The following is a 26,576-nucleotide window of genomic DNA, read 5'->3' as shown; positions in this document are numbered from 1 at the left end:
TCAAATATCGTAAAGTAAAGAAGTCGCTCCAAAATACTACAGGACAAAGCATTCTAGAAAAAAGAACATTAACTATAATAAACTAGTATAATCGAAGTACATGAAACTACAGAAATTGAGGGAGAAAAGCTTAATGCAATGTACGGATTCTAAACTATATGAAGGATGGCGTATATTCGTTACTATAATGTCGTTGTGGCAAATAAAAACAGCAGAGGTATAAATGTCGATATAGGAAAAAGCTTTCATAATCTGCCAGAGAGCTAGGAAGTTTATGGAGTAAATTCAAGATTTTGCATGTCGTAGCTCATTCATAAGGATTGACAAAGAGCGGTACAATTAATCTTTAAGATAAGCTCGCGATGAAATATACCATATAGAACTTGATGTTTTTAGCTTGATCCTAAATCCAGAAGGAGTTGTCTGTACTCAGCCAGCAGATGTGGGATATCATCCATACGCAACTGCAGATCACAGAAGACGATCAATGGAGCAAATGACATCAAGAGTCATTAATACAAGAACAGAAAGGTGATAAAAGTGTAGAGCTAGCAACAAAGAGATCATAGATATAAGCATATGCATAATGTCTTGTAGGTTATGATGGCATTTTATGATTTAAATGGACAAACGTAGTCACTCGGGATTCATCTATCTGACTTCAACTTGTTTGGGATTGTCAAGTCTCACATTAGTTGAGTGAATGTATTGTGGTCTTCACATGGTATCAGACCCAGACCCAACAATTCTTGTTTGTGTTTCACAGCGTGTTGGACCCCTGCATTATGTTATTCGCTCTCCAGTTTCAAACATGGGCATGTGGGGGAGTGTCAAGTCCCAAATGAGAACAGTGTACAAAAGTAAGCATTTGAAGATTAGGTATAGTGTGATATGGAAATATGTGACATATTACAGTACCTTCTGATGGGACGTAACAAGTCAAAGAAGCCAAAAGATAAAACTTGTGAAGTTTGCATTGAAGAGAGAACATAACTGTAAAGGACCCTAAAGTACTAAATACGACACCAAAACCGTTTTAAGGATAATTTCAGAATTATTGTGTTACTAGTTTTGAAACAAGTACGAGTTAGTTCTTCTTGGTAATGAACCATATAACGAAATCAGTAAAGCCTTAAGAAGAGTAAAAAAGAGCAAAGTTCTTTTGAATGTGCTGAAGCTAGGGTCAACCCTCAACAAATCAGAATATTAAGCACAGAGGGCACTTGATCAACGGACATGAGAGATGATAAAGGAGTGAAGCAACCAAGTATTCAGATGTAAATAACATCAAGACTAACAAATTGAACCTTGAAGAACTCATACCTGACTAACATTCTTAATATGATGGAATCTATAAGTCTCTTTCCCCAGAGATCCAGCATTCATTGATTGCAAGAATGCTCCAAGATTTTCCCTACATCAAATGATCAAAAGTTATAAGATGTTGAACCACATTTCGGATGAGGTACTCCCTCCCCTCCATTTTCTTTTTTCTTTCCTTTTCAGGAGAAGATTTATTCCTACTTCCTTCAAACGTGTCTGGTTGTACATTCACAAAGAACATAACTAGATTTGATAGCAAGTATGACATGTTTTATTTGAAAGCAATGAATAACTTACTCCTGAGTCCTGACAAACATCGATAAAGTCAGTGTCTACACTTAAGTCATACTGGTTGAAAGGAAATTCTAAAATTTCATCATCATATCCAAAAGAATCTGTAGTATAATGCCACAATGTTTAGTCTCACACCAGTAGAACACATCAAAACTTCAAAAGATCATAAAGAAAATATTTGCTACCACACAAGTCTATCATACTTGGGGTAATCATGAGTTCTTGTTGTAGAAATCTCGGAGAGGAGAATAATTCTCAATCTCTGCCATTCACTTTTAAGACAGTGATGAAATATTTTTTTACTACATCAACCTGCTTACATAAAATAGCTATAATACCTAGGTAGTATTTATAGAACTCTTCTAGCATGTCCCTAGTCTATACTTATTTAAAAAATTAATCCTAGATTTTTTAATCTTCACTATTTCATGTACAAAATCATATGCGCATCCTCGTTAATTTCCTAATACATGAACTAAGTAAAATTCATGTACTTGAGATGAATCAAGTTTATTTTTTCAACACTTAATGCACGGATGAAACATCTCAGTCTGGTGTATTTTACTCACGATTCTAATTTATGTACGGTGTTTGACTGGGCTAGTACTATATGTGCAAGGAGATGGACAAGGACGTGGTTCATCTTCTTCTTCATTGTGGTCTTACCATGAGGTTATGGTGGGATATGTTTAGGTGGTTTGTTACTTCTTGGGCAATGCCAAAAACTGTGGAAGAGTTGATTGGAAGAGCGGGAGAAGGAGGAGAAGACATAGGGAATGAAATGTGGTCCCACTTGTGTTAATGTGGGTTGTGTGCAGAGACAGAAATAGAATAGCTACATACACTTGATAAAGAAAAAGACATTCTCTTTAGGACATACTAAAAAGAAAAGTATGTCTACAACAAGTCAGAATGGATTAACTATTATATTCCAACAGTGCGATAGCCTTTATACTTACACTTCACTAGTGAAATTTACCATTACTTCACCACTCACAAAAGTTGTCCCAACTTGATCATCTTTTCCAAATGTAAGTTCTTTACATTCATAAGAAAACCAGAACTTAATCAGATATCAATACAACACAAAAATGTAAAAAACAGTGATCTCACTCTTTAATGCGGGTAACACTGCGCTTGTAGTCACGGAGTAATGGGCTAAGCTCTTTTAATTGAATAGACTTCGGTGAGGACTTTGACCAGTGGTCGCGAAGTGCTTGTACAGCCTTCAGTGATCAAACAACTAGGTTAGAAATCGCAAAGCAATCTCTTATGGCATAACATATACTGAGCAAAGAAACTATAACCTCCTTATTACTGAGAGCTCCCTCTCCAATGAATTTAGATGCCAATTCTAATAATTCTGTATCTTCCAACTCATCTACAATTTTCTTCACATTGGAATCGGAGATGGATACTGAAATTCCTATCCTTTTCTGCAACTCTGATACAGCATCTTCTTGCATTTGCCTCTCCTATCAATATTCAATAGTAAGAAAGAGTAAAATCAGTAGATGCATTATCTGTCATACATGCAGTATCAACACACTCATCTGAATATTTATTAAAGCATAATCAGAATAAAGAGGACTACTAGGTTGACAGATACATACATGGTAAAATTGGCACCCTCAACTACTGCCACCCACAAAATCATCCCCTCTCTCTCTCTCTATGACATGCATAAACATACTCGAGGAAATCAACAGAAATTATTATTTAGAAAATGCACACACATGCATGCATGTAGATGGTATCGTCTGGCAATCACTTAGTTAGAGAAAACGGCATGAAGCTTTGAAAGTGGTCATAGCTGAGGTCCCACAACTTTGAGGTCATCAGATTAGTTCCGTGCAAAATCAAATTGACCAGTATCTGTTGATACTCCTCCCCAGATGAATAAGGTTGGATTTGTCATCCTCTATATGTGGATATCTTTATTATACCATAAACAACTATCTTGACTTTGTAACACTTCCCATAAAGGGTCGTACTGTCATTGCTTCACTCCAGGAACATTGTTTGACATCTCATTCTTTGATAAAACGAGTAAATGTTCTTAATTACGAAAGAAAGAATACACCGTTGAGAAGAAATGTCTTATCCAAAACTATTCCTGAAGTGAGAGGGCAGTAATGGAAAATGAAACTTCAGGGGCCTATACCTTCTCCATACTTGTCATTGAAGCATCCTGGTTTTCATGGATTGCCTTGGGAGGAGAAGCCGTTACGCGCTTAGCAATTGGATCATCTAAAGATTCAGAAAAAAATAAACGCACAATAGGTCAATTAAAAGAATGAAAATGTTGCGTACACAACTCTAAGACAAAAGAACTTTCTTCACTTCTCCAAGACATGCATTAGTTCAGAGCTAACACTATCTGTTGTCAAATTGTGTAACATTGTTAAGCTGCACAACTTTTGGACCATTTAAACGGGTGACAGTTGCTTAAATGGAAGCCATATTCCTGACATATAAAATACATTACTACTGACCAACTCAAACTGGGCTATATCCAAATTCTAAGGAAAGTTTGGAAGTTGAGAAGATAAATTCAAGCTTCTGTATCAATTTCCAAATGATCTAACAGAATTACAGTTCAACAGCATATAATCACACAGGTAATACATAAACAACAGGGGGGAAATGCATGGAGAACAGAAATATGTTAAGGGAGTAATCACATTGGAAAAAGAAGAACTCCACTTTACAATGAGAGATTAGGCAAATCGATGCACTTGAATGGGATTCAATACCTTCTGGAACTAACCACCACAGATCACCATAAGTTGATTTTCCATCGAACCCTCCAAACAGCAAATACCGTGACCCAACTGAGGTCATTGAGTGGTATGCTCGTGCAACTGGCGGTTCATTAGTAGTTGGTAGGCGTTTCCAATGTACAGACACTGGAAACAGAAAAAGTTAGTACAAAATACTCTTGTCAACTATAAATAAAATCATGAATGACTTTTAGGCCTTTTAACTATGTGCCTCCATCTTAAATAAAACCTAGACCAATAAATTGGAAGAGATTTCTTAATCTGGTTAAATCTTCAAGTTGCAAAGCTTATATCAGTATATGGAGTGGAATAGCAATTGTAGAAAGTATGATCAACCATGCTTACCCCTGTCTAAAACAACACAATCATTGTAGTAAACATCATATCGACTCAACCAACCACCAGTTCCATGACCTCCAAATAACAGGAGCTGCAGAGAAAGTGTAGGTCAGTATGCTTCTCTAAAATATTTTGTAGTTGCTGGAAGGAGGAAAAGGTTTAAGTGGCTAAGCAAGTGGAAAGTGGAGATTATTACATAACCAATAACATATAAAGTGGAATTGTAATAATCATTAAATAACCATACCGTACACTCTAATGCAACAGAGATTATATAGAGATTTAAGTCAACCTGGGGAAGTTCATCTAGAATTTAAAAATTTACGACGATTGTTTGCTGATATAGACAACTTTGTATTTTCTAGTTTGGGCTTACCCGAACTTGCATGCAAGACTTACGCCCCCTTAGGTGAAGAGATATGTACATACAACTCAATTTTATATGCATCAATATGCACAAACAACTCTGAATTTTAATTCAGAAGGAAGTAACAAGAGAGTGTATGGGGTAGTAGTTACAGAAAATTATTATTATTTACCACCAATATTCTTTTAGTACTCCTCAAAGTGGCAATAAAGAATCAACCACAAAAATTCGGCTCCAATATTTCTACTACCAGATGACAGAGTGGGTTAAATGAAAACTTGGGATCCTATCCTCAAGGAGGTATTATATGCTATTGAAATTGTACTCCCCAAGAAACCTCGAGGTATATCAGTAATAATTGCGCACATCAGAAAGGTGCCAAGTATGTCTCCACTGCAAACAAATTTTCAAGGCATTTGACAAGATAAATGATGTTAGATGTAAAACACATCGCAGCAGATAAGCATCAACAACCCAAGAACAGTGCTAACTCATTCTTATGTCCCTATATCAACTATTAAATTGTACAGATTTTGTATAACGTTATTTTTACCATGAAATGGACTTACATGGAGGCCTCCAGATGTAACTGTATGTCCACAACGCGCTGTAGGAGCTTGACCTGGAATCTTCAGTTGGGTCCAGCCAGGGCTTTCATTCTCTTCCTTCCAGAAAATCAGAAATATTGATATAGTTAAGTGCTAAAACAGAATAGTCATAGAATCTTCAAGGGAGAAGTCAAGAAAGGAAGGAATTGGAAAGACAAAAACATGTTAAATTAACCACGGGAGAGATAGGGAACAAAATGCCATGTGCATACATTGTATATAAATATGTGTGTGTGCGCGTATGTCAAAAGGATGTCTATCCGATAGCAGTAAATGAAGTAGAAATTAAGTTGTACTAACTAATGTATTTCGTCAATGGTAGCTAAATTCATATTTTCTGGAAAAATTTGTTCCGATTTCTGAAAGGCTGGATAAGCACAACCACATGAACTCTATTAACAGAAAATATGTAACATGCCATACCATTTTCCACGAAGCAGCATGATGCAGGTAAATCACATTCTCTTACAAAACTGATGATAATTTTGAGAGAAAGGGAACATCACTGATCAAAAAAGAAGCCTACAGATAAGAACTGAAGATTCAAGGCAAAAGTATATGTACCTTCTTCAATAAGGCCCTTCAAAGCCCATAAGTCGGCCATGATTGGCCCTCCTCCTCCTACCCAAAATTAAAGTTAAATACGTCAGCTCAAATATTCAGAAAGGTAATCAAGTAACTGAACACATATAGATGAAAGTACTGTACAAGCAATTAAAGATATCAATGCTACCTTGGCCTACAAAAGGAGGGTAAAATAGAAAAAACATTACTAACATATGTAATTGTGAAAAACATACCTTCAAATACAAATAACTGAACAGTTAAGGATGCTTGTCAAAAAGAGAGAAATATTTGAAAGCAGAGTGTGGGTGCTTTTATATCATCATTACAAGAGGACCATGCTAGAGCCTAGAGATATGCCATCTTTTTAATGACTCAGAAAGTGTCCTAGGAAATTGTAAAGAACATGGTGATATGTGATCTTATCATGAAGTATCACCAGGAGGGAGAGAGAGAGAGATATCAAGTTACTGAGACCTATCACGCCTTGGTAGCCTGTATAGATATTCCTGTCTATATCTATGATCTTTCTAGACCACTCCTCTGAGCAATGAATCATTTATTCAAATACATTTTAAGAGCTTCATACCTACATAATTAGTTTGTACATGGTGTGTTCGATAAGACAGAGGTGCTTCTGCAGGAAAAGGTGAAGGGTTGAACTTCAGATACAAAATTTTCATCCAGCTTTAGTTAGATTACCTTCGTCTTATCCTTTCAACAAAACCCTTTGTCAAATTAATCTTTTGCTCAATATAATAAGTACTAGACATCAAGATCTTCAAAGCAGCATAAACCCTTTACAACGTAAGAAAATAGTTGAATAGCAAGTTACAGAGAGGAACATGATATTTCCAAGACAATAATCATGATTGTCATCCATATTTACCTCTACCACCATAGACAAGCAATCTTTTCTCAACCATAGTAGCAGTATGGCCACATCTAGGCGGAGGTACAGTTCCCAAAACAGCTAGCTCCCTCCATTCAAGAGTCACTGCTCAAAAGAATTTTAACTGTTAAGGATAAATTGTTTTCCGACAAGAAAAAAGGAGAGTGGAAGCCTAGAATTACTATCAAAGACAGTACTTGTGTCCAAGATATAGACGTCCGACAACCACTTTTTACCATCCCAGCCACCAAACCTGCATACAAGTAAAGTCCAAACAATAATGAAAGACTGATAGGAAATAAAAGCACCTCCAAAAGCAAGACGAAATCTTACATTACAATTTTACTCTTTCCAATGGCTGAAGCAGCTGCAAAATCCCTTGCAGAAGGTAAGTCACCAAAACTTGTCAGCTCTGACCATTGCCATATATCTACCACAGAAGATATAAAAAATCAAGTTGGAAGTCTGATGAGAGGGAGAAAAATACTATTTTCACATGGTGTATGACCTGGAACGAAATACTAACTATGGATTACTCGAGGAGTACGAGTCGTCTGGAATAGCTAATTCGTATTATTTATACAAACCAAACGGTATTTGTGAGGCTGTGGAATGTATACTGCTTCATTGCAGCTCTACTCAGAGTTATGCAGCTAGCATAATCTGTGTTTGATACCACACAGACACTACTGAAAGCTGTGGAGGAAACTTTGGTAGACCAGAAGTCAAGGAAGACGGACACTAGGAAGAAGGAGCTGTGGACGTGTCTATATTAAATGGGTCTTTTGGCTGATTTCAAGGAAAAGGAATTCTTCTGAAGGGATTGAAGATCTATGTATGAGTTAACTCCTTTCAAATCATTAGTATTTTTTAGGGCAGAAGAGTTCTCTAATAGTATATAGATATTTAGAAGCTTATTTTGGGGTTTTGATGTAAACCTGCACAGTTTAGTGATTGGTGAGCTATCAGTGAGATTAGTTTGACTTATCAAAACATCTGATGGTGAAAAGAGGAAACAAAAAATAATCATGCATTTTTCTTTACATAACCATGGTAGAAAGAAAACTTTACCAGTATCCAGGACCCAAAAATCACCCAACCTGAAAAAGAGGAAAGATATCCAGTTTAAGGCATTGAAAAGCCACAATAATATATAACATACAAATTACATAGCATTTGCATGCCTTCTACCGCCAGATCTTCCACCAAAGATGAACATATGACAGTCAATTGTGACAGCAACATGGAATGCTCGTGGGCTAGGACCAACTTGGCCATCAGAACCACTGCCCGTGCACTCTGGCTGAAACCACAATTTGTTTTCTGAAATATTGACGACATTTATATTTAGAATATCAAAACAACTGACCATGATCCAATGCACAGGAAAAAGCTGGTTCAGAAGCTGAATTTGGCAATGTCACCAGAGGAAATATCTATCAAAGAGGCCACTATCCCACACTGGCTGGAATTGGCCATTGAAGATTCTACATATCTGTTCCGCTCCGTTCACGCTCATTTTGTTGGAGTACTGATAGTTTATCTTAGAAAGAAATATTAGTGGTCCAGTAAAAGTGTAAAACTATAGGTTCTGTAAAACGTAAAGTTATTCTTACACTGGAATACATATCTCTAGCCAAACTAACTAAAGGTTCTCCAAGTTTTTCACACTATTCTAACATAACAAGCAAGTCTCTAATCAAACTAATTAGACATTCTCTAGATCTCACACTAATTCACTATATACAAGTCTCCAGTCAAACTAACTAAAGGGTTCTGAAATTTCTGTACAAGATTGGAACTTGAAGATCTACTTAACCTGCTTCGAGACTGGGTGACTAAAGTTGCACCCAGCATAATCCAAAAATGGAAATGAAGAGATTCCACAATTCTATTGTCACTGTGCAGTGAAGAAATAGGTTACTGGAATATTCCAGGTTTTGCACTGGTAGCATCAATTGACCAACGGACTGTTCCATCTGTCAAAGTAATCTTGAGTCAAGGAAGCATCTCTTAAAATTGTCCAGGCAGAGAAAATCACTGTCATATGGAGTTACTCCTCCACGTGTGCTTCCAAGTCCTGTTATCAATAATTCCTTGAGAACATAGGAGGTTGTTGCCATCTTGAACTGTTTATAGACCCATTCTGTCTAGCTATGATTCTGTTATGCTGCTACCTTGAATTGAAGCTATAAGGTCTATAACTCTATAAGGTCAGTATACTCCAGTCTTGAAGGTTCCTTCTAAAGGTGAGGTTCCATGCATTTCTCTCCTTGTTTTCAGCTAGTGAAATCCTGATTGCAAGCATCATAGCTAGTGTACAAAGTCATTCAGTTATTTGTTTCCCATCCATTTTTTTTACCAAAACTTCACATGAGCTTCATTCCCAACCTTGTAAGAGATATTCGGAAAGAATCAATTCCTGTAGCTAGAGCCTAGCGATATGCTCCATAGGCTAGTGTCGTGGCCTGATGAAACCCTTTTTGGTGAACCAGTTGTTCTGAGCCTTTACTTGGCAGTGATGACCTCTTCCCATTAGCCAAGTTACACTCGCCCAAATCTCCATAGCCATTTGAATTAACATGCTTTTGTTGTGGAGCTTAAGGCTCCTTATACCTAAGCCACCTTGTGATTTAGGTTGAGTACCTTTGTTCCATCACCAAATGAAATTTGCCTTTCTTGTTGTTTTCTTCCCACAGGATTTACCTTCTAAATTTTTCAAGCTTAAGGACTGAATTACGTATTGGGAAGAGGGTTGGCTAATTGTTCAGTACACTATTGATCACTGTCTTGGGAAGAGGGTTGGCTAATTGTTCAGTACACTATTGATCACTGTCAGTCTACCACTCATGGATAAGTACTGTATTTGCCAATCGGCAAGTCTCTTCACTAATTTCTCAATGATAGCATTCCAGATTCCATTTGATTTGAGCTTTGGTCCCAGTGGCAGACCTACATAAGTGGTGGGGAATAAGCCAATGCTACAACTAAGGACCCCTACTAAGTCTGGAACCTCATACATGAAATCTCACACATACTCCAACACTGAGATGCAAATTCTTAAGGAAAACTAACTATAGGTTCTCTAAATGTTGCTCATTCCAACTGACATACAAATATTAATCAAACAGAAAAGATTCCCAACAAATACAGAAAGCAACTTTGCTCAAAATGACCATAAATAGAGAATTAAATGTTACCTGCTGTCTTTTGTGTCTATATAGTTGGTGGCTTGTTGCAATCTATCCGACTGTAAATACAACTGATAATCTTTTGGATTTTGTTAGCTCCCTGGTCCTAGCATAGTCTTTAATATATTGGAGCTAACACATTCTCTTTTGTACTCTATGCACTGATGCAGTCAATTAAACTACTTACCTCATCAAAAAAAGGTTTCCGAAATCTCACTCTTACTAGGACAGCGAAATGCAAATTTTAAAGAAAGCAAACTATAGGATCCTCTAAATGCCATTTATTTCAATACTGACATACAAATGTTAGTCAAAACTGAAAAGACTCCCAACAAATATGAAACCCAACATTGCTCAAAATGGCATACTTAAACTACAAAATATGTAGTCAATGAAGTGGATCGAGAACCATGAGGTCTCACATTCAAATCCAAGCAAAAACAAAAACACATTAGGTGATTTCTTCTTATCTATCCTAGTGTTACTAGCAACCTATTGCAACCAGGAGCTGGCAGATACCTCGAGGAAATAATCAAGGTGTTGCGCACAAAGTTTGACTCAAGTAAGGAGAGAATCACTTATTAAACAGTAGTTGTTTAGCAGAGAATCACATACCAATATCATACACAGTGATGTCTCTAAGGAACTTCTTATCAATTAATCCTCCGAACACCACAACTTTCGATTTCCCAATGTTAACAGCAGTATGTCCACTGATAAATTGTAACAAAAATTAACCAATTTAGCTTCAAATCCAAACAATCCAGACAATAACGAAAACAAATTGAACTAAAAAAATCTCATTATACCTTCGAGGTAGTGGAATTGCTCCGGCGAAATCTGCCGGAGATGCTCGAACCCAGTAGTGCATTTTCGCTTCTCTTTTTTTCGAGAACTTCAATCACCTGAAATCATATGAGCTGAAAATGTTCCCCTTACGGGATCCGAATCCGACTTTTTTCTTTTGATCCGACCCGGATCCGACTTTGACTTGCCAATTTGATTCCCCGAGTGTAATATTGAATTATTGGATTAACGGTTTTTAAATGATTTTGTTAATTTTTTTGTTGGTTATGGTTTGATTATAAGATTTTGAGTAACGATAAAATTGATAATCTAATAAAATTACATTAAAATTATTGTTGTATTTTAGATTATATGATCGTAGCGATAGATTTTTGCATTTTATAGTTATTTTTAGTATTTTTTTTATAAAGTCATTGAGTTATTGAAATTTTATCGATTAGCGTAAATTATGAATTCGTTTTATTTTTCTTTTGTGGGTTGTGCTACTTCCATTATTTAAGTTTACTAGAAAGTTAAATTTATTTTTTTTCTTGTAATTTGTGTAGACTTTTATGTAGGTAAAAGTTTTTTTAAAAATGCACTGTACGAATTACGCCATCCTTGCTTAGGATGTTTGCCACTATATTTTGCTCCATAAATATGTGCATTGGTGAAGTTGCTATCAGCTCTCATATTTATCGTTTATTGATGTACGATATTGTAACAATAAAAATTAATACAATATATTTAAAATATTATATTTATTAAATAATATAATATAATATAATATTATACGTCATGAAACAAAATGTTATTAGATTACGTATACGTATTTACACTATTCAATTTACTTATCACGATTACATAAACTTAATGTGAAAAATAAGTTAAATTTACTTGCGTAAAACATAAAAAGATTCATTTTTTTAAAAAAATGTACATAAATTTAATGCGAAAAATGAAAAATGAATAGCATTTCCATTTTGAGAGGCACATATTGAGAATGTTCCTAAATTCTACAGCATTGAAAGTTTCTAATCAAATCCTCTGAACAAATTCTCTGTATTTCTAGTTTTGGTACACACAACTCAGCTACATCGTTAATGGCGTTTCACAATTTTGTTCTTCCTCTTCATTCGTGCATGAAGTAGTAAGAAAGCCAAAGAAAAATGGTAGTAGGGTTTTAGAGCTTTGAATAAAGAAACATCTTTTAGTATATAGAGATAACGATAACAACTACGTAGGTTTTGTTGTAGTAGTAGTAAGTTTCTATTTCCAGTGATTAAGTTTGAAAAAAAAAGGGAAAGAAACGAACGGAAAATGCTGATGTTAGGGAAATTTTATATATTTTGAGATTTGGGTGGTTAATGTTTGATTCTGTAGATGTGTTTTGTTTTTGTAATTGTGGTATTGTGATGTACTAACTGAGAGCATTTTGGGTGAGTTGTTTAGGGTAGTACTGAAGGAAAAGGAGGAGGAGAAATGAGGCTGGTGGAGCCTGATGTTAATGCAGTGCGAGGTTATAGGGCTGAGAGATTAGGAGTGAATGGAGTTGATTTGGATTATGGTCGTTGCTTTATACGTGATAGTGGGGTAATGGAAATGTATTCATGTAGGCAGAGGAGTTTGAGTCCTGTGAGAGAGGAAGGGCCTCGTCGTGTTAGTTGGCAGAGAAGGGAGGTGATGGTTGGGGATCAAGATTTTTGTGATAGAGGGGATATAAGGGAACCCCAGTTAGGGAGGGAGGTGATGGATGGAGGTGATATGAGGGAACCCCAGTTGAGTAGGAAGGTGATGGGTAGAGATCAACATTTTAGTGATAGAGGTGCCATACGGGAACGCCAGTTGAGCAGGGAGGTGATGGATAGAGATCAGCATTTTAGTGATCGAGGTGTTATAAGGGAACCCCAGTTGAGGAGCGGTGGGTTAATGGTGAGAGATGAAGAATTTAACGATAGAGGTGACATAAGGGAGCCCCAGTTGAGGAGGAGTGGGTTAATGCTGAGAGATGAAAAATTCTGTGACAGAGGTGATATAAGGGAACCCCCGTTGAGGAGGAGTGGGTTAATGGTGAGAGATGAAGAGTTTAATGATAGAGGTGATATAAGGGAACCCCAGTTGAGGAGGAGTGGGTTAATGGTGAGAGATGAAGAATTTGGTGACAGAGGTGATATAAGGGAACCCACGTTGAGGAGGAGTGGGTTAATGGTGAGAGATGAAGAGTTTAATGGTAGAGGTGATATAAGAGAAGCCCAGAAGAGGAGGAGTGGGTTAATGGTGAGAAATGAAGAGTTTAGTTATAGAGGCGATATAGTGCAGCCTCAGTTGAAATCGCCACCTGTTTATCACCAAGTGCATGAAAAGCCTCAACATTATTATCAGGCTTCTTTGAGTAGGGATGAGGAAGAGAGTAGAAGATCATTTGATTATGAGTACAGATATGAAGCTGCACGCTGCACTGGTGTGGATTATGATATAGAATATGACAGTGCTAGAAATAGGTTTCATCCCAAAGATGTTTCATGCTACACGGAGTCAGCGTTGCAATCTAAGGATCTTGCTCTCCCCTCTCAGTATAAGGAATGTTTGGCCACATCCTCTGGAACCTCTAGGATGAATTATACCCCAATGATTCAAGATGATATGCATTTGCTTGGAGATATTCATTCAAGGATTTCCACAAAGCTTAGACAACCGTTATATCTCAATAAATATGAGGAAAATCACAGTTATAATACCCTGGAAGATTATGCAGCTGGCCTTAAGGGATTGACAAGCTACCAGTCTGATAAAGTTAGTTCTCCTAGGGGTGACAATATGAATCATGTATATCCTAGAGGGAGACCAAGCGATACTAGTGATTATGGTCATTCATATGAAAGGACTACTTTGCTTGAACAGGCAGTACTTGACAAAAGGCATGCCCGGGCACAAATCCTTTTGGAACCCCTTAGGGAGAATATTAGTGACAATGAGTTCCCTCGAAGAGATGTCATCAAAAGTAGTTCATGGGATCACCATTCTTTGAACAAACAACCAGTTTCAATGAGCTTATTTGATGGCAGATCATTAGCGAGATCAACCCTAGGTCAGTTTTATTTGGATTTTGGTGATACTAATGTTGATACACAAAATGTAAGAGAATCAGATATAGAAAATTTGGATGTTCCCTGTCATGAAGAGATTCCTCTAAGGCGACTGGATTACCATAGCAGCAAGGACGAACACTCTAATTTCTATGCTGAGAGGTGGAGGAGATCATCCCGTCTTGAACATGAAATGGAAATGATTGGAGATGGGGTTCGACCAAAGAAGATTGAATCGGGTGTAATTGGATGCGATGGTCATCCAATAAGGTCAGAGAAGAGAAAGTACATTTTAGATGAAGAAATGATGAGGCACAGCTCTGGACAGATTGTGTTCAGTGAAAGGAAGAATAACATTAGCAGAACTCAAGATATAGATTATAGGAACGAGGCGTGGGATGATCAAGATGCTAGCTGCTTACCGTCTCCGGAGAACTTTGAGGATGATAAGTGGTTTCGGAAGGCAGAAAGGGCATACAGCAGAGACCTTAACGGTAGAGTTGCTGCCACTGGTGGTTTATTGTCATATTGTGGTTCAATAAATCAGGGGAAAAGGCACCTTATTAGACCATATATTTCTGGTAAAAAGCAAAAGGTGTATGAGAATCCCAGTTCACTTAGACAGTATGCAGTTCAATGTAACCAGAAACATCATCTTACAAAAAATGTTTGGATAAGAGACAAAGATGACAAACAAACAGAAGCATCTGACCATGTGGTTAAAGAATTAAAGGATCAGGTAGCTTGTGCAAAACCTGAGTTGCCTGAAGACTCAATTGAATTTACGCAATTGGTACATAATTTCTCCCTATCTTATACCAAAAAGTTGAATGAGAGTGTTGCAACTCAGAAAAGATACAAGGAGCAAGGCAGGGCTGGTGGATTATTCTGCATTGTTTGTGCCAATAGGTCCGTCTCCTTACTTGTGTTTGAATGTTAACCATATAACATGTTAGTTACTTATTATCCGCTGCCACTTGGATGCTTCAAAATATCACATTTTCTGAATTTCTTTTGGACTTCCTATTCTTTGACTAGCTTATAGTTGCTTATCTGACATAGTAATGCATGCCGATTCAAGTATGGTTGTGGTTAGTGCCTGCAAATGAGCCCACATTTTGGTAACCAGCCCAAGCCACCCATCTTTTAGTGGGTTGGTGCTATTTTTTGTCTATTCATCACTAAAAGAAAATTATTAGTTGGAAAGCTCTAATAGTTCATAGTAATACTCACGTATATCAATATTTGTTTCTTGAAATAGAGAACTTATTTTTTATTAATTAATGGGCATGGTTGGCATCACTGTTGGATCACATGTTTATTTGTAATTAATGGGCATGGTTGGCATCACTGTTGGATCACATGTTTATTTCTTTTTGTTTGATCACAATATGTTGCATATTTGCTTATATAATTCACTTGCTTTGTACAAGATCAAAGCTCCAAATTACGTTTGTTTTGAATACTGTTGTTTCCTTTTGCTATGTGCATATATTGCAGGAGCTGGTAGTTTTATTGATGAGACTAAAATTTCAAATGAAAAAGTATCTGATATTACTTTAAGTGTTCTTCAAAGAATAGAAAATCCACGAAACTAAGATCGGCTGCTTGACAACATTTTGAACAATATGAAGCACGTTTTACTCCTAAAATTATTTCATCTTATTGAAAAGTTATAGGATTTTCTTTAATGAATTTATGATACAATAAAACTGAATAAAATATTCTTAAAACATTTCTTATCTAAAAAATTAAAGTATTTTCCGGATGTTGAATTCTAAAACAAAGTACTATTTGCTCATGAAATTATGGGTAACTATGGGTGAACATGTCTTTTACCCAACCCACTTTTACCCATATGACACACGGGCTGGTTGAATTATTACCTATTATATGTTGGCCTATTATATGTTGACCCGTTTTCAACTCACCCAAATTCAGCCCAACCCGCCCTCTTGCCACCACAAGTTGTAGTTGAACCATTGTGTGGCATTCACTCTCTCATCAAGAATACAACTGTATATGGTCATTTAGGTTGTTCAAGAATAATATGTGCCACAAGTTTATTTTGATTCTCCTAATTGTTTTGATATCTTTTTGTAACTTATTTGGATTACTGTTAAATGGAAACACTATTAACATTGATACTTATGACATGAATCCAGAAGAGTAAATATTCATGTTGTGCTTGTCAATTATTGAGTTCTTGTTATGAAAAATTTATAGGATGTTTGAGAAGATGAAATGTGGAAATGTCCCAGCAGAACTAAACATTGTTACATATTTTCTGCAAGTCATATGAGGATGATTAAATCATAGTTGCTTCAATCCATTTCTATGCATTGGTCAATTTAGTATCAAACTCTTTTTGATAAGGAACTCAATATCGAATTCCTGAAAGCCTGCCTTCCTTTCTTGATTTTTGTTGAACTAAACAGGGTTACATGAAGGTTCATTAAGGATTTGGCTCTTAGTGATCAAGAGCCTTTACTTAGAAAAATTTAGTAGTGCTCGAAATGGTTGGCAGGAAATTAGTTAATTCTCCTGGAAACCTGATTAGAAAGTAGAGAACATCTATTTGCAGGGTAGTCTGGTCAGATAAAAGGACAATGTTATGGAGATACTGTGCCGCCAAGGTACAATGAAGGAAAAGAAATACAAACATTGCAGGAAATAGCAATAGAGTAAACAAAGTGCTGGATATAAATATAGGCCTCTGAGGAGATCGTTATTTGAAGCTGAACTTGTGTTGGTTATAACATGCCTGGAGTCCTCAATATGACTCCCATCTCAGTTTGACTTGGTAATGTTGGTACACCTGGTCAAGCTAAAGATGCTTGATAACCTGTTGTCCTCTTGACTTTTCCTTCTTGTGCTGGGGTAGGTTGGTGATTTCACTTTCTGTTCTTCACATGGACAGTTTTTCATGGCTCAACTTATCATCTAAATTTATATCTCGCACATTTGGCCATGTATTTGTTTTACCTTAACAACTGCTAACAAATTTTACTTTTTCAGTCAATTGAAAGAATTCAAAGATACTCGATCCTTGGCAGTACATTGTTATATGTCGCAAAAGGTGTGGTTGAAAGCGAAACACTTGGGTCTTCACAAGGCAATATGTGTCCTAATGGGGTGGAACAGTGATGCACCCCCTGATGGCAAACTATGGTTACCAGTGGCTGTTCCTGCCCCTAATGCTTTTGCCCAGAAAGAAGATCTTATTCTCTGGCCACCAGTGGTTATTATACATAACTGCTCTGGATTGGTAACTGGCCTAGATGGGCAAAAAGTTACGACTACTGAAGCTGTTGAGAACTTTCTAAGAGGTGCGTGTGTTGTACAACTTTTTTGTTTATCTGGTTTTGAGTTCTGTCCTTGGGTGGGGGATGTTATTATGAGGAGAAGGATGACCTGCCCTGCTTCCATCCAACTGTCAGTAGCAATTCATAAATATATCCCGCAGATAGAATGTTTCCTTCATTTGTTTTCTTAGTGTGCTTACCTCTTTGTCTCGTTATAATTGATGACAATATTCCTTTTTTCCTCTGTAATCTTCAATGGCAGGTAAAGGTTTTAGTGGTGGTAGAATGAAGGTTTGTATGGGGAAGCCTGGTAATGGCAGTATATTACTGGTGAAGTTCTTGGGCACTATTCCTGGCATTCAGGATGCAGAAAAGCTTCATAACTACTTCATGGAAGAAGAGCGTGGAAGGAAAGACTTTAGAGTAATAACTTCAACCAAAGGAAAAGGCATTGACAACAGAAATGTGAAGGGAGGTAAAGCTGAGGAAATTTCACTCTATGGTTACATGGGAATAGCTGAAGACTTGGATAAAGTTGATATCGACACCAGGAGGAGAAGTTTAATCAAGAGCAAAAAGGAGATTCATGATTTTGTAGATGCTCCTGTCAAATCCGTTGGGAAAGATTAAGGATTTTAGTTTTCATCGCAGCTGGAGAGAACCCCACCAGCCATCATCTTTTCAGAACATAGAAATTGAATCACAGAAAGGGGAAAAAGAGAGAAAGTAATGTAGATATAGTAGGATGAAAGGAAGGTACAAAGAAAACTGAAGGATTGTGAATTGGGTAGAATTCAGTTCATATCCACAGCTTTGTATCAAACTTTAAAAACCTATAAAGCTAGCTTATGGTACCTCTCTTTTTTGCTTCATTATTGGCTGTTCTTTTGCTACATTAGTGCTGTAGATTGCCTTTTGTAAAACTTTGGTGCAAATCAAGCACATAACATTTATGGGGTAAAGGCCAAGCTTCTTTTAGCTTATGCTTTCTCTATTTTCTGTGCTTATGTTGATTTAACATCTATAAACAATCTTGGAAAAAAGTGTCTTCTATATTAACCATAGTATGACAGCAAAGTAGAGAGTAAAGGTTTGTTTTGGTACTGTGGGAAGTGTTCTTAAATTTTCTGTTTTGGAGAACATTATCTGTAGGGGGCATCCCACACTTATTGTAGTGTTTTTATTGATTATGTATAAATGCTTTTGAGATAATATTTTCCGTAGAAATCATTTTCCTTCGTACCAAACACACCTTAGTTCATAATCGAGGCTGATTTCATCAATATCCAAAGCAAGAAAGTTGATTCAATTCAATTTCAAATAAATTTAGAAATTAAGTTTAAAAACAAAATGGTTGAAACCAGGCACAGAAGGAAAAAGGAATGCAATATCAGTAAGTTGAATGAAAGTTGTGTTTATTTCATTTCAAAAACATCAACTAATACAAATTTGAAAGAATGAAATTCTAGATCTAGTACATACATTATTTCCCTTAAATAGTGATGAAGAAAAAAGAACAATACAACATGTTATTGTAAGGTATTTTCTTGTCTTTTATCTCTTTTGGAAGTTGAGAACTCTGATGGCATAAACAAACACAAAGAAAAAAAGAAGCACCCAAGCAAGATGAGCAGCAGCAACAGCTCCAAGAAAGTCATAATCATAATCCAAGTATTGTTTGAGGTAATCCTTCAGTTGAATATAGGTGGGAGTACCATCATGACTAGGAATATGAACAAGTTCTGTTTTGTCTCCCAGTTGAGATGTGATGAGACCATATATTGTCCATGCAACTGGTGAACCCCAGTAGTACCACCTCCACCATATTGGAATTTGCTGCAACATACCGTTCGAGTTAGCTGATAAGCTGATGAAAATCACTTTTAGAATGCTGAAGTTGATCTCATAAATAAGCAGTTGCGTGTTTGGATAGAAGTGTTATGAGTTATAGGTGTTCAACTTATGACCGTTTTTGGCTTATGAACAGTTTTAGTGTTTACCAAACGCGTAGCGTTTATAAGCTTTAACCAAACATGCTCATAGTATAAAGATGTTATTATAAACATTATATTTAGTTTGTGAAAAGAAGAATGATTTTGGGATATTACCATCCTAGGAATGAGGAAACCAGAGAAGAGGTTCCAGAAGCTGAGGAAGAAAGACATGACAATTGCTGCTATCTGGTAATTTGGAGTGAGGGCTACAAGCATCATTCCATAGAGTGTGAAGTAGACGAAGCACATGAACACGTAGTAGTAGAACCAGAAGAACTTGTCAGCTTGCCACTCGAATCCAATCATCGAGTAAAGGATTAGGCTGTAAAGGAATGTTTGGATCCCGACATAGATTGTTTCCACAGTCACCTGTCAAGGAACAAATAGTGATAAGCTTTGATTTGTTGTCAAAATCGATGATTTTACAATGCATTTGAGATTTATGTTCAGCTCATATACCTGAGCAAAAGCATATGGCAAGGCTGAAAACATTCCTGCTGCTCTTTCACGATAGAACACTGTTCTCTCGATAGCTACAACAGATTGTACAGCAGAAGTGTTTGTTCCTCCAAGAAATAGAACAGCAGCATACATTGCTCCCATAAGATTTGAAAGGTCCTGCTGTTTTTCACTGATAGAAAGAATAGTACGTTTAAGAGTTGATTCACCTTCAGTACTAAAAATTGAATCTCCGTATTCAAGTTGTAGGAGAATGACTCACAATTTTCCTCCTTTGTCCCAGAAAATGACGCCAAATATAATTCCAATGACCGTTGTCATGAAAAATCTGATGACATTGTACTGTGGATTCCTCCAGTAAGACCAATGTTGTTTCCATAAACATGCCTTGAATTGAGTCAATAGAGGCTGAGAGTACTTAGTAGGGAAGTACAGGTCTTTTGACCCTGGTGCTGGAGTACTTAGCTCCTTATTCAGTTCTTCATTTCTCCTGCAAATTCGGGGAGTTCACGAGAGACTTAGCATGATCAAAACATAGTTGTAGGGGGGATAGAACAACGAATAATAGTAATTGATCAGTTTGATTGTTTCTCATACCTATATAGATCAGAGTTGGTATAGATTTCTGCAAAGTTTATACTGAACTGAGTCTCAACGGATGCAGCACTGACCTCAAGCATCCAAGTAGCAGGATTATATCCATCTTTGATCTTGTTAACCCCGGGAACAGACTGAAACAATTGGTATATAAAAGATCATTTGCATGATTCTAGAGGACTTACAATAGAATGACAACTATTGTACAAAATTGTATAGTCATCTTACTTCAAAATACTCTATCAAGTGTTGAGAATTGCGACCGAGGGGTCCAGCATAAATGACTTGTCCTCCTCTCTTCAACAAGAATAACTGTATGGATAGTGGCATTGTATAGTCATGATAAATCTAAGTTCAAGTGAATGGTTGTATGAACTAGTTGTAGATGTTGGACAAGATTCAAAAAATTAGTACCTCATCGAATGATTCAAATATGTCTATACTTGGTTGATGAATTGTGCAAACTACTGTTCTCCCGGTATCTACAGTGTTCCTTACAGCTCTCATGACGATTGCAGCAGCTCGAGCATCCAGACCGGATGTTGGCTCATCCATGAAGATGATGGAAGGATTAGCAACCAACTCCACGGCTATAGTAAGCCGCTTTCTTTGTTCAGTCGATAATCCATCAACTCCTGGAAGGCCAACAAGAGAGTTTCTTAATAATGTAAGTTCAACCAACTCCATCACTTCTTCCACGAACATCTGAATAAAACAAGAGAATGGAAAATGTTTGTTCAGTGGATGAAAAGAAAATCTTGCAGGCAAAATAAGAGGAGAATGTACTGTACCATTCGAGTTTCGTTGTTGACATCTGAAGGAAGACGCAACCACGCTGAGTATAGAAGAGATTCATAAACAGTGACATGTGGAGAATGAATGTCATTTTGTTCACAGTAGCCACTAACTCGAGCGAAGGTCTCTTGAATCTTTGGATAGCCAGAAACACAGATACTCCCTTCAATGTATCCACCGGTTTTTCTTCCAGCTAAAACATCCATCAAAGTAGTCTTTCCAGCACCACTCACACCCATTAATGCTGTTAGTACACCTGGTCTAAAAGCACCACTTACTTCTCGTAGAAGCTGGAGTCGCGTTTCTTCAATTCCTTGACTTCTCATTTCCTGATTCAGAGATCATTCATCGACCAGTAAGGAATTTCGATTATATACAGGCAACATTGGATGCAGGATTTATTGAAGATATGCCAAACGAAACCATACTTGCAACATCTGACTCACATTTATAGTGAACCACTAGAAATAGAGAAAAGAACTTACAGCAGGCATATCAACATAGTAATTCACATGCTCAAATGAAAGGGACAAAGGCTGGAAGGGCAGCACCATGCCCTTTTTGTTGGTTGCACTGGCTGCACTGTTTGAATTTATATCTTCTGAAGTGTTCTTTCCTGAACCTTCATGCGGCGTTACTTTCATCTTCTTTTCCTTGTTTTGACTGTCTTCTTCATTCACCATAATAGATTTAGTATCTCCAAGAGCTGCAATCAAGTTTTAAAAGATGGTCAAAACTAAAACTTGTGTCCATAAAAGGAAGAAACTCAATATCAAGTATCATCTCTTACGTTTTAGGTATGTGAGTGCTGCAACGAAGCAGAGGTTGAAAAACAATGAGAACGAGAACAGTGCAATAACACAAATCCAGTACCAAATGTCCTCTGTGAACATCCCTCTGGCTTTAAGAAGCTCTATTCCAACTGTTTTCCCTTGAAAGCTTGGATCCTCATTGGGCTAGAAGAGAGTAGAGTAAAATATTCTTAGGATATCAAAAAACAGAAATAAAAAATGAATATCTAAGACGTAAGTAAATACAAGCTCATTTACCTTATTCCATCTTTTATCAAGAAACTCAACAAGAACTATTGCATTCTGTCCGTATGACATGGGGGAAAGGTAATAGGCCCATTTCATCCAAGGTTGGAGATCATCTGTTGGAACAACAAGTTATATATATCAGAATCACAGTATGATGGAATTTCAATCTAGAAATGATTAACTAGGCTCAATTCATTAGCTTTATCTATCTAGTTTCAGTTGCTAACCTTTGGCAATGATAAATCCACCAAGGACAAAAACTGACAACAATGTGAAGGTACCAAGAGTGTTGGCCACTACTTGTGTTCTTCCAAGGGCTGCAATGAAACGAAAGAGTCCCAACGCCATCTGGTGAATTCCCACATAGGCCAAATACTGCCGGAAAAACCTATTTAAGGTGATGAACTTGTTAGCAAATTTTGTAAGTTCGCGATTGTCAGATAGGATCTGTTGTTGTATCAACAACATACCTAGTGTGTTCCACAAGTGGGGTTTGGTGAGGGTAGTGTGTATGCAGACCTTACCCCTACCTTGAGAGGCATAGAGGCTGTTTACAATAGACCCTCCTCCACTCAAGTGAAAGCATCACAAAGCAGTTTGAAAATCAAAACGACTTGGAGTGAAGAATCCACTAAAGACCACATGACATAGCATACTAAAAAAGGAACAGTCGCTACAATAAAATAATACTCTTAGCTGAAGCTGTATCATAGCTTTGAATATAGTGGACATACCTGTCAGCTGCAGGTGCAAATCCAACAGTGTAGTATGTGAGGAGGATCCATATTCCTGATTCCATCAGTGAGATGGGGATCCTAAGGAGCCAAATTGGAAGAGCAAAAGCCCATGCTGGATAGAACAAAGCATCTCGTTGTTTAAAGAAGACTGGTAGTCTGAAAATAGTCATTGCAAGCTCAGCCATGCCATTGAACATCACATTGAGAAGGCTGAAAAACAGTGCACCATAAAATTTTCCTCCATCTTCTGCTTCACCGTGCTTCATTTTCGTTCTAAAGAATACAGTGAATGTAAAGATAGCCATGATGGTGATCTGAACAGTCTTGAAAATGTAGACGAAGGAGTTGCGTTTCATCAACAACCACTCCCTTGATAAGCATGCCTTAAAGAGTTCTTTGTTAGAGATACCATACTTTGCTTTCACCAATGCTGCAGGGTGGGTTCTACTTCTGTCATAAGGAACTTGAACTTCACCGAAAAGCTTTAGCCCGAGATGAAAGGATTTGAAGTGCTCAACAAAGTCACGTACTGACACAAATTGATACGGAACGTTCTTCTTGGACCAGTATTGCTCTTGATCTTTCTTGGAAGTAACCTCCTGAAGAAAATCTGCAACTCCTTTCCTTTCAGGACATTTAAATCCAACACTCTCGAAGAACTCAAGAACGTTTTCACGTGGACCTTGGTAGACAACCTGCCCTTCTGAAAGCAAGATAATCTCATCAAATAGATCAAAGGTTTCTGGGGCTGGCTGAAGTAGGGAGATAATCATGGTCACATTCATGATATGAACCATCTGTCTCATATATTTGACTATTTGAAATGTTGTTGAACTGTCAAGGCCAGTCGAGATTTCATCCATCAAGAAAACTTTTGCAGGTCCAACCAACATTTCTCCTGCATTCAGATCCATTAACAACCTTTTAGTATGTATTATCATATTTCAATTTGATAATGATCTTTCTTGAGAATATAATTACCAAAACCAACTTTACAAGCTTGGCTAGTTTTATTCATCATATACCTGTCGTTACACGCTTCTTTTGTCCACCAGAAATACCCCTTCTCATTTCATCACCCACCATTGTATCAGAACAAATATCCAGTCCAAGTATCTGGTGCAAAGAACTAGTTAGTCACCTTAACATATGTGGAAAATAAATGGAACTTCATATTTTAGGAGGGAAATCAAACCTTAAGAACAGAGTCAGTGACCAAATTGGTCTTTTGCCCAGCCACTGATATCGCTTTCATGAATGCATCTACCTCAGGGTCTGGTTTAATTCCTGATTCTTTTTCTCGTCTCGAGAGCTCAGCTAGAAGTTCATATCTGGCACCAACTCCAAAGCAACGCCCCGAGAAATCCAAGGTCTCTCTTACTGTCATCTCACCATGATGAAGATCATGCTGGCAGATATAAGCACAAGTTCTCTGAGGAATGAACTCTTTGAGTTCATGACCACAGTGGGTGACCTTCCCCTTTACCTACATTAGTTTGAAAGAAACAAAGTTCAAGAATGTCAAGTTTTAACAAGATTATCAGTTTTTTCATTAAAAGAACAGCAAGAATGATCTGTCTGAAAGAAAATGACACACCCTAAGATCTTGCTCCAGCTTTCCTGCAAGTGCCTTCAACAACGTAGTTTTTCCGGAGGCTGGAGGTCCAAGAAGCAGTGTCATCCTAATAATAAGAGTCCAAATTTTTTACAGAAAACAGTGATAGCAACTGGTCAGAAACTCAACTATGTCAAAAGATATTATAAAGGAGGCCTAAATATTAGGAAAAGGACTTCATACTTAGATGGTTTTACAATTCCAGAAATGTCATCCAGTATTTTGACAGATTTCTTCTTAGACGGCGAAAGCCTAACAAGCCCAAGAAGTCCCTATTTGACATAAGAAAACAAAGAGTGATCCTCAAACTTAAGTATCAATAGTTGAATAAATATTTTCTGATCAAATTCTTAGATATACAAAAGATTCAGATAATGCAAATTTAACTACCTCTAATGAGTTGATTGTTGAATTCCACAGTGTTGGAAGCGCTCTGCTGCCAACATACGCATCTCCTTCAATCGACAAGTGCTCAAACCTGATTTCGATTTTTGGAATATCGATTCCAACCCTGTTTGACAAAGTTTAACATCTCATACTTTTTACTCCAAAAAGGATTAACTTTGATTCTTTCAAAATCTGAAAAGCAGTTTGTATATTTTTTTTCACCTTTCGATACGATCTTTAAGCCTGAGAAGGAACCTCTCATTATCTTCATCAATACCATTTAGTATATTTTCCATAAGTTGCTTCTTTTCGTGCATTCCCATATGAGCTACATCAACTTGCTCATGAACAATTCTCCCATTGTCCAAGACTTGCTTCAAGATTCCCTTCCTCATTCTGTCATAAGTAGGAAGCCTCTCGATTGCAGCCCATTTCAGCTCATCTTCATCATCTTGCCTTCCGCTTTTCACGAAAACATCCCCTCCTGGTGCACCAAATGCCTCGCGAAGGCTTGCTGAAGCCCAAGATCCCCTCCTGCTAGCTGACGAAAAGCTCGGCTTTTTGCTCATAGACCTCACCAGCTCATTTTCCCTCATTGATGAAGCCATCCTTATCCTCTACAGAGCTTTTTCACCCTGTCCAGGACCAAGTATTCTTGAATATTTCCGTCAATGCTGTTCTACTCAACAATGGAAAAACAAAAATGTGTTACTTAAGTTATGCTTAATAGCAATGGCGAAACCAGAAATTTCGCTAAAAGCATTCAAGATTTAATATATCTATCTATCAAAAGTAAAATTTGAACTATATACACAATATTGTTTTCTATATAAAAAATATAATTTTCCGACGAAGGATGTAGATGGATATGCCACTCAATGGAATAGCATTAAATAAATCAGGAACTTACTTAAGTATATACAGTGGATGAGATAGAATCAGTATGAATGAAAATAATGTAACTTTTAAATCTAAGGCTTTTAATTTTTTGGCTTTTTGTATTTCCCTTTTCTTATATTTTTGACTTTCAACTGTAGAGCAGAAAGGGAAAACCTTGGGTTGATTGGAATAAATTAGTTGGGAAGTATATATAGTGGAGGTTTCTATGTTTGCAGATGATAATAAAGCCAAGAATTAGTATATTTTAGAGTTTACAGGTTATCATACTTTTTTTGTATACCATGTTTTGTCAGATTTTGGAGCTTCCAACAGATTCAAGTTTTTGTCTTTTCTTGATTGTATATGAGACTTCAAATTTACAACTTTTTCATTGTTACAGACAGATTTGGAGTATCAAGATTTTCAATTGGTAAACTTATATAACATGCATTTGTGTGTATGCTTTCTGCTTTAGTTACCTGTTAAATTTGAACTTGGGAAATGAATCGTAATACATAAACAAAAACTCAAACCT

General features: G+C 37.0%; 3 protein-coding genes across 3 annotated transcripts; 1 reads left to right on the top strand and 2 right to left on the bottom strand.

Annotated features, from left to right (window-relative positions):
• Nucleotides 1–51: 51 nt before the first annotated feature.
• LOC101249318 (protein GLUTELIN PRECURSOR ACCUMULATION 3) lies at nucleotides 52–11,327 on the bottom strand. Its single transcript, XM_019211065.3, has 16 exons — nucleotides 11,171–11,327; nucleotides 10,977–11,074; nucleotides 8,355–8,493; nucleotides 8,242–8,270; nucleotides 7,504–7,600; nucleotides 7,368–7,423; nucleotides 7,168–7,275; nucleotides 6,279–6,335; nucleotides 5,676–5,767; nucleotides 4,746–4,830; nucleotides 4,374–4,526; nucleotides 3,782–3,867; nucleotides 2,925–3,092; nucleotides 2,731–2,843; nucleotides 1,324–1,414; nucleotides 52–464 (listed from the first exon to the last, which is right to left on the bottom strand). The coding sequence occupies exons 1-16, from the start codon at nucleotides 11,230–11,232 to the stop codon at nucleotides 393–395; spliced, it is 1,506 nt and encodes a 501-aa protein (XP_019066610.1). The 5' UTR covers nucleotides 11,233–11,327; the 3' UTR covers nucleotides 52–392.
• A 789-nt stretch (nucleotides 11,328–12,116) lies between these two features.
• LOC101248162 (uncharacterized) lies at nucleotides 12,117–18,516 on the top strand. The gene is made up of 3 exons (XM_004250432.4): nucleotides 12,117–15,142; nucleotides 17,252–17,562; nucleotides 17,801–18,516. The coding sequence occupies exons 1-3, from the start codon at nucleotides 12,630–12,632 to the stop codon at nucleotides 18,166–18,168; spliced, it is 3,192 nt and encodes a 1,063-aa protein (XP_004250480.1). The 5' UTR covers nucleotides 12,117–12,629; the 3' UTR covers nucleotides 18,169–18,516.
• A 534-nt stretch (nucleotides 18,517–19,050) lies between these two features.
• On the bottom strand, nucleotides 19,051–25,908 carry ABCG50 (ABC transporter G family member 50). Its single transcript, XM_004249940.5, has 19 exons — nucleotides 25,385–25,908; nucleotides 25,166–25,286; nucleotides 24,959–25,047; nucleotides 24,758–24,842; nucleotides 24,356–24,646; nucleotides 24,186–24,276; nucleotides 23,158–24,058; nucleotides 22,651–22,811; nucleotides 22,433–22,536; nucleotides 22,174–22,339; nucleotides 21,869–22,089; nucleotides 21,380–21,712; nucleotides 21,003–21,293; nucleotides 20,817–20,900; nucleotides 20,589–20,722; nucleotides 20,254–20,481; nucleotides 19,992–20,163; nucleotides 19,647–19,901; nucleotides 19,051–19,374 (listed from the first exon to the last, which is right to left on the bottom strand). The coding sequence occupies exons 1-19, from the start codon at nucleotides 25,768–25,770 to the stop codon at nucleotides 19,093–19,095; spliced, it is 4,395 nt and encodes a 1,464-aa protein (XP_004249988.1). The 5' UTR covers nucleotides 25,771–25,908; the 3' UTR covers nucleotides 19,051–19,092.
• Between the last annotated feature and the right edge of the window lie 668 nt (nucleotides 25,909–26,576).

The sequence above is a fragment of the Solanum lycopersicum genome, chromosome 11 (genome assembly GCF_036512215.1).
Source record: "Solanum lycopersicum chromosome 11, SLM_r2.1".
NCBI classification, from domain to species: Eukaryota; Viridiplantae; Streptophyta; class Magnoliopsida; order Solanales; family Solanaceae; genus Solanum; species Solanum lycopersicum.
Note: the sequence above shows the minus strand (reverse complement) of the source record. Positions and strands in the feature narration are given on the sequence as shown.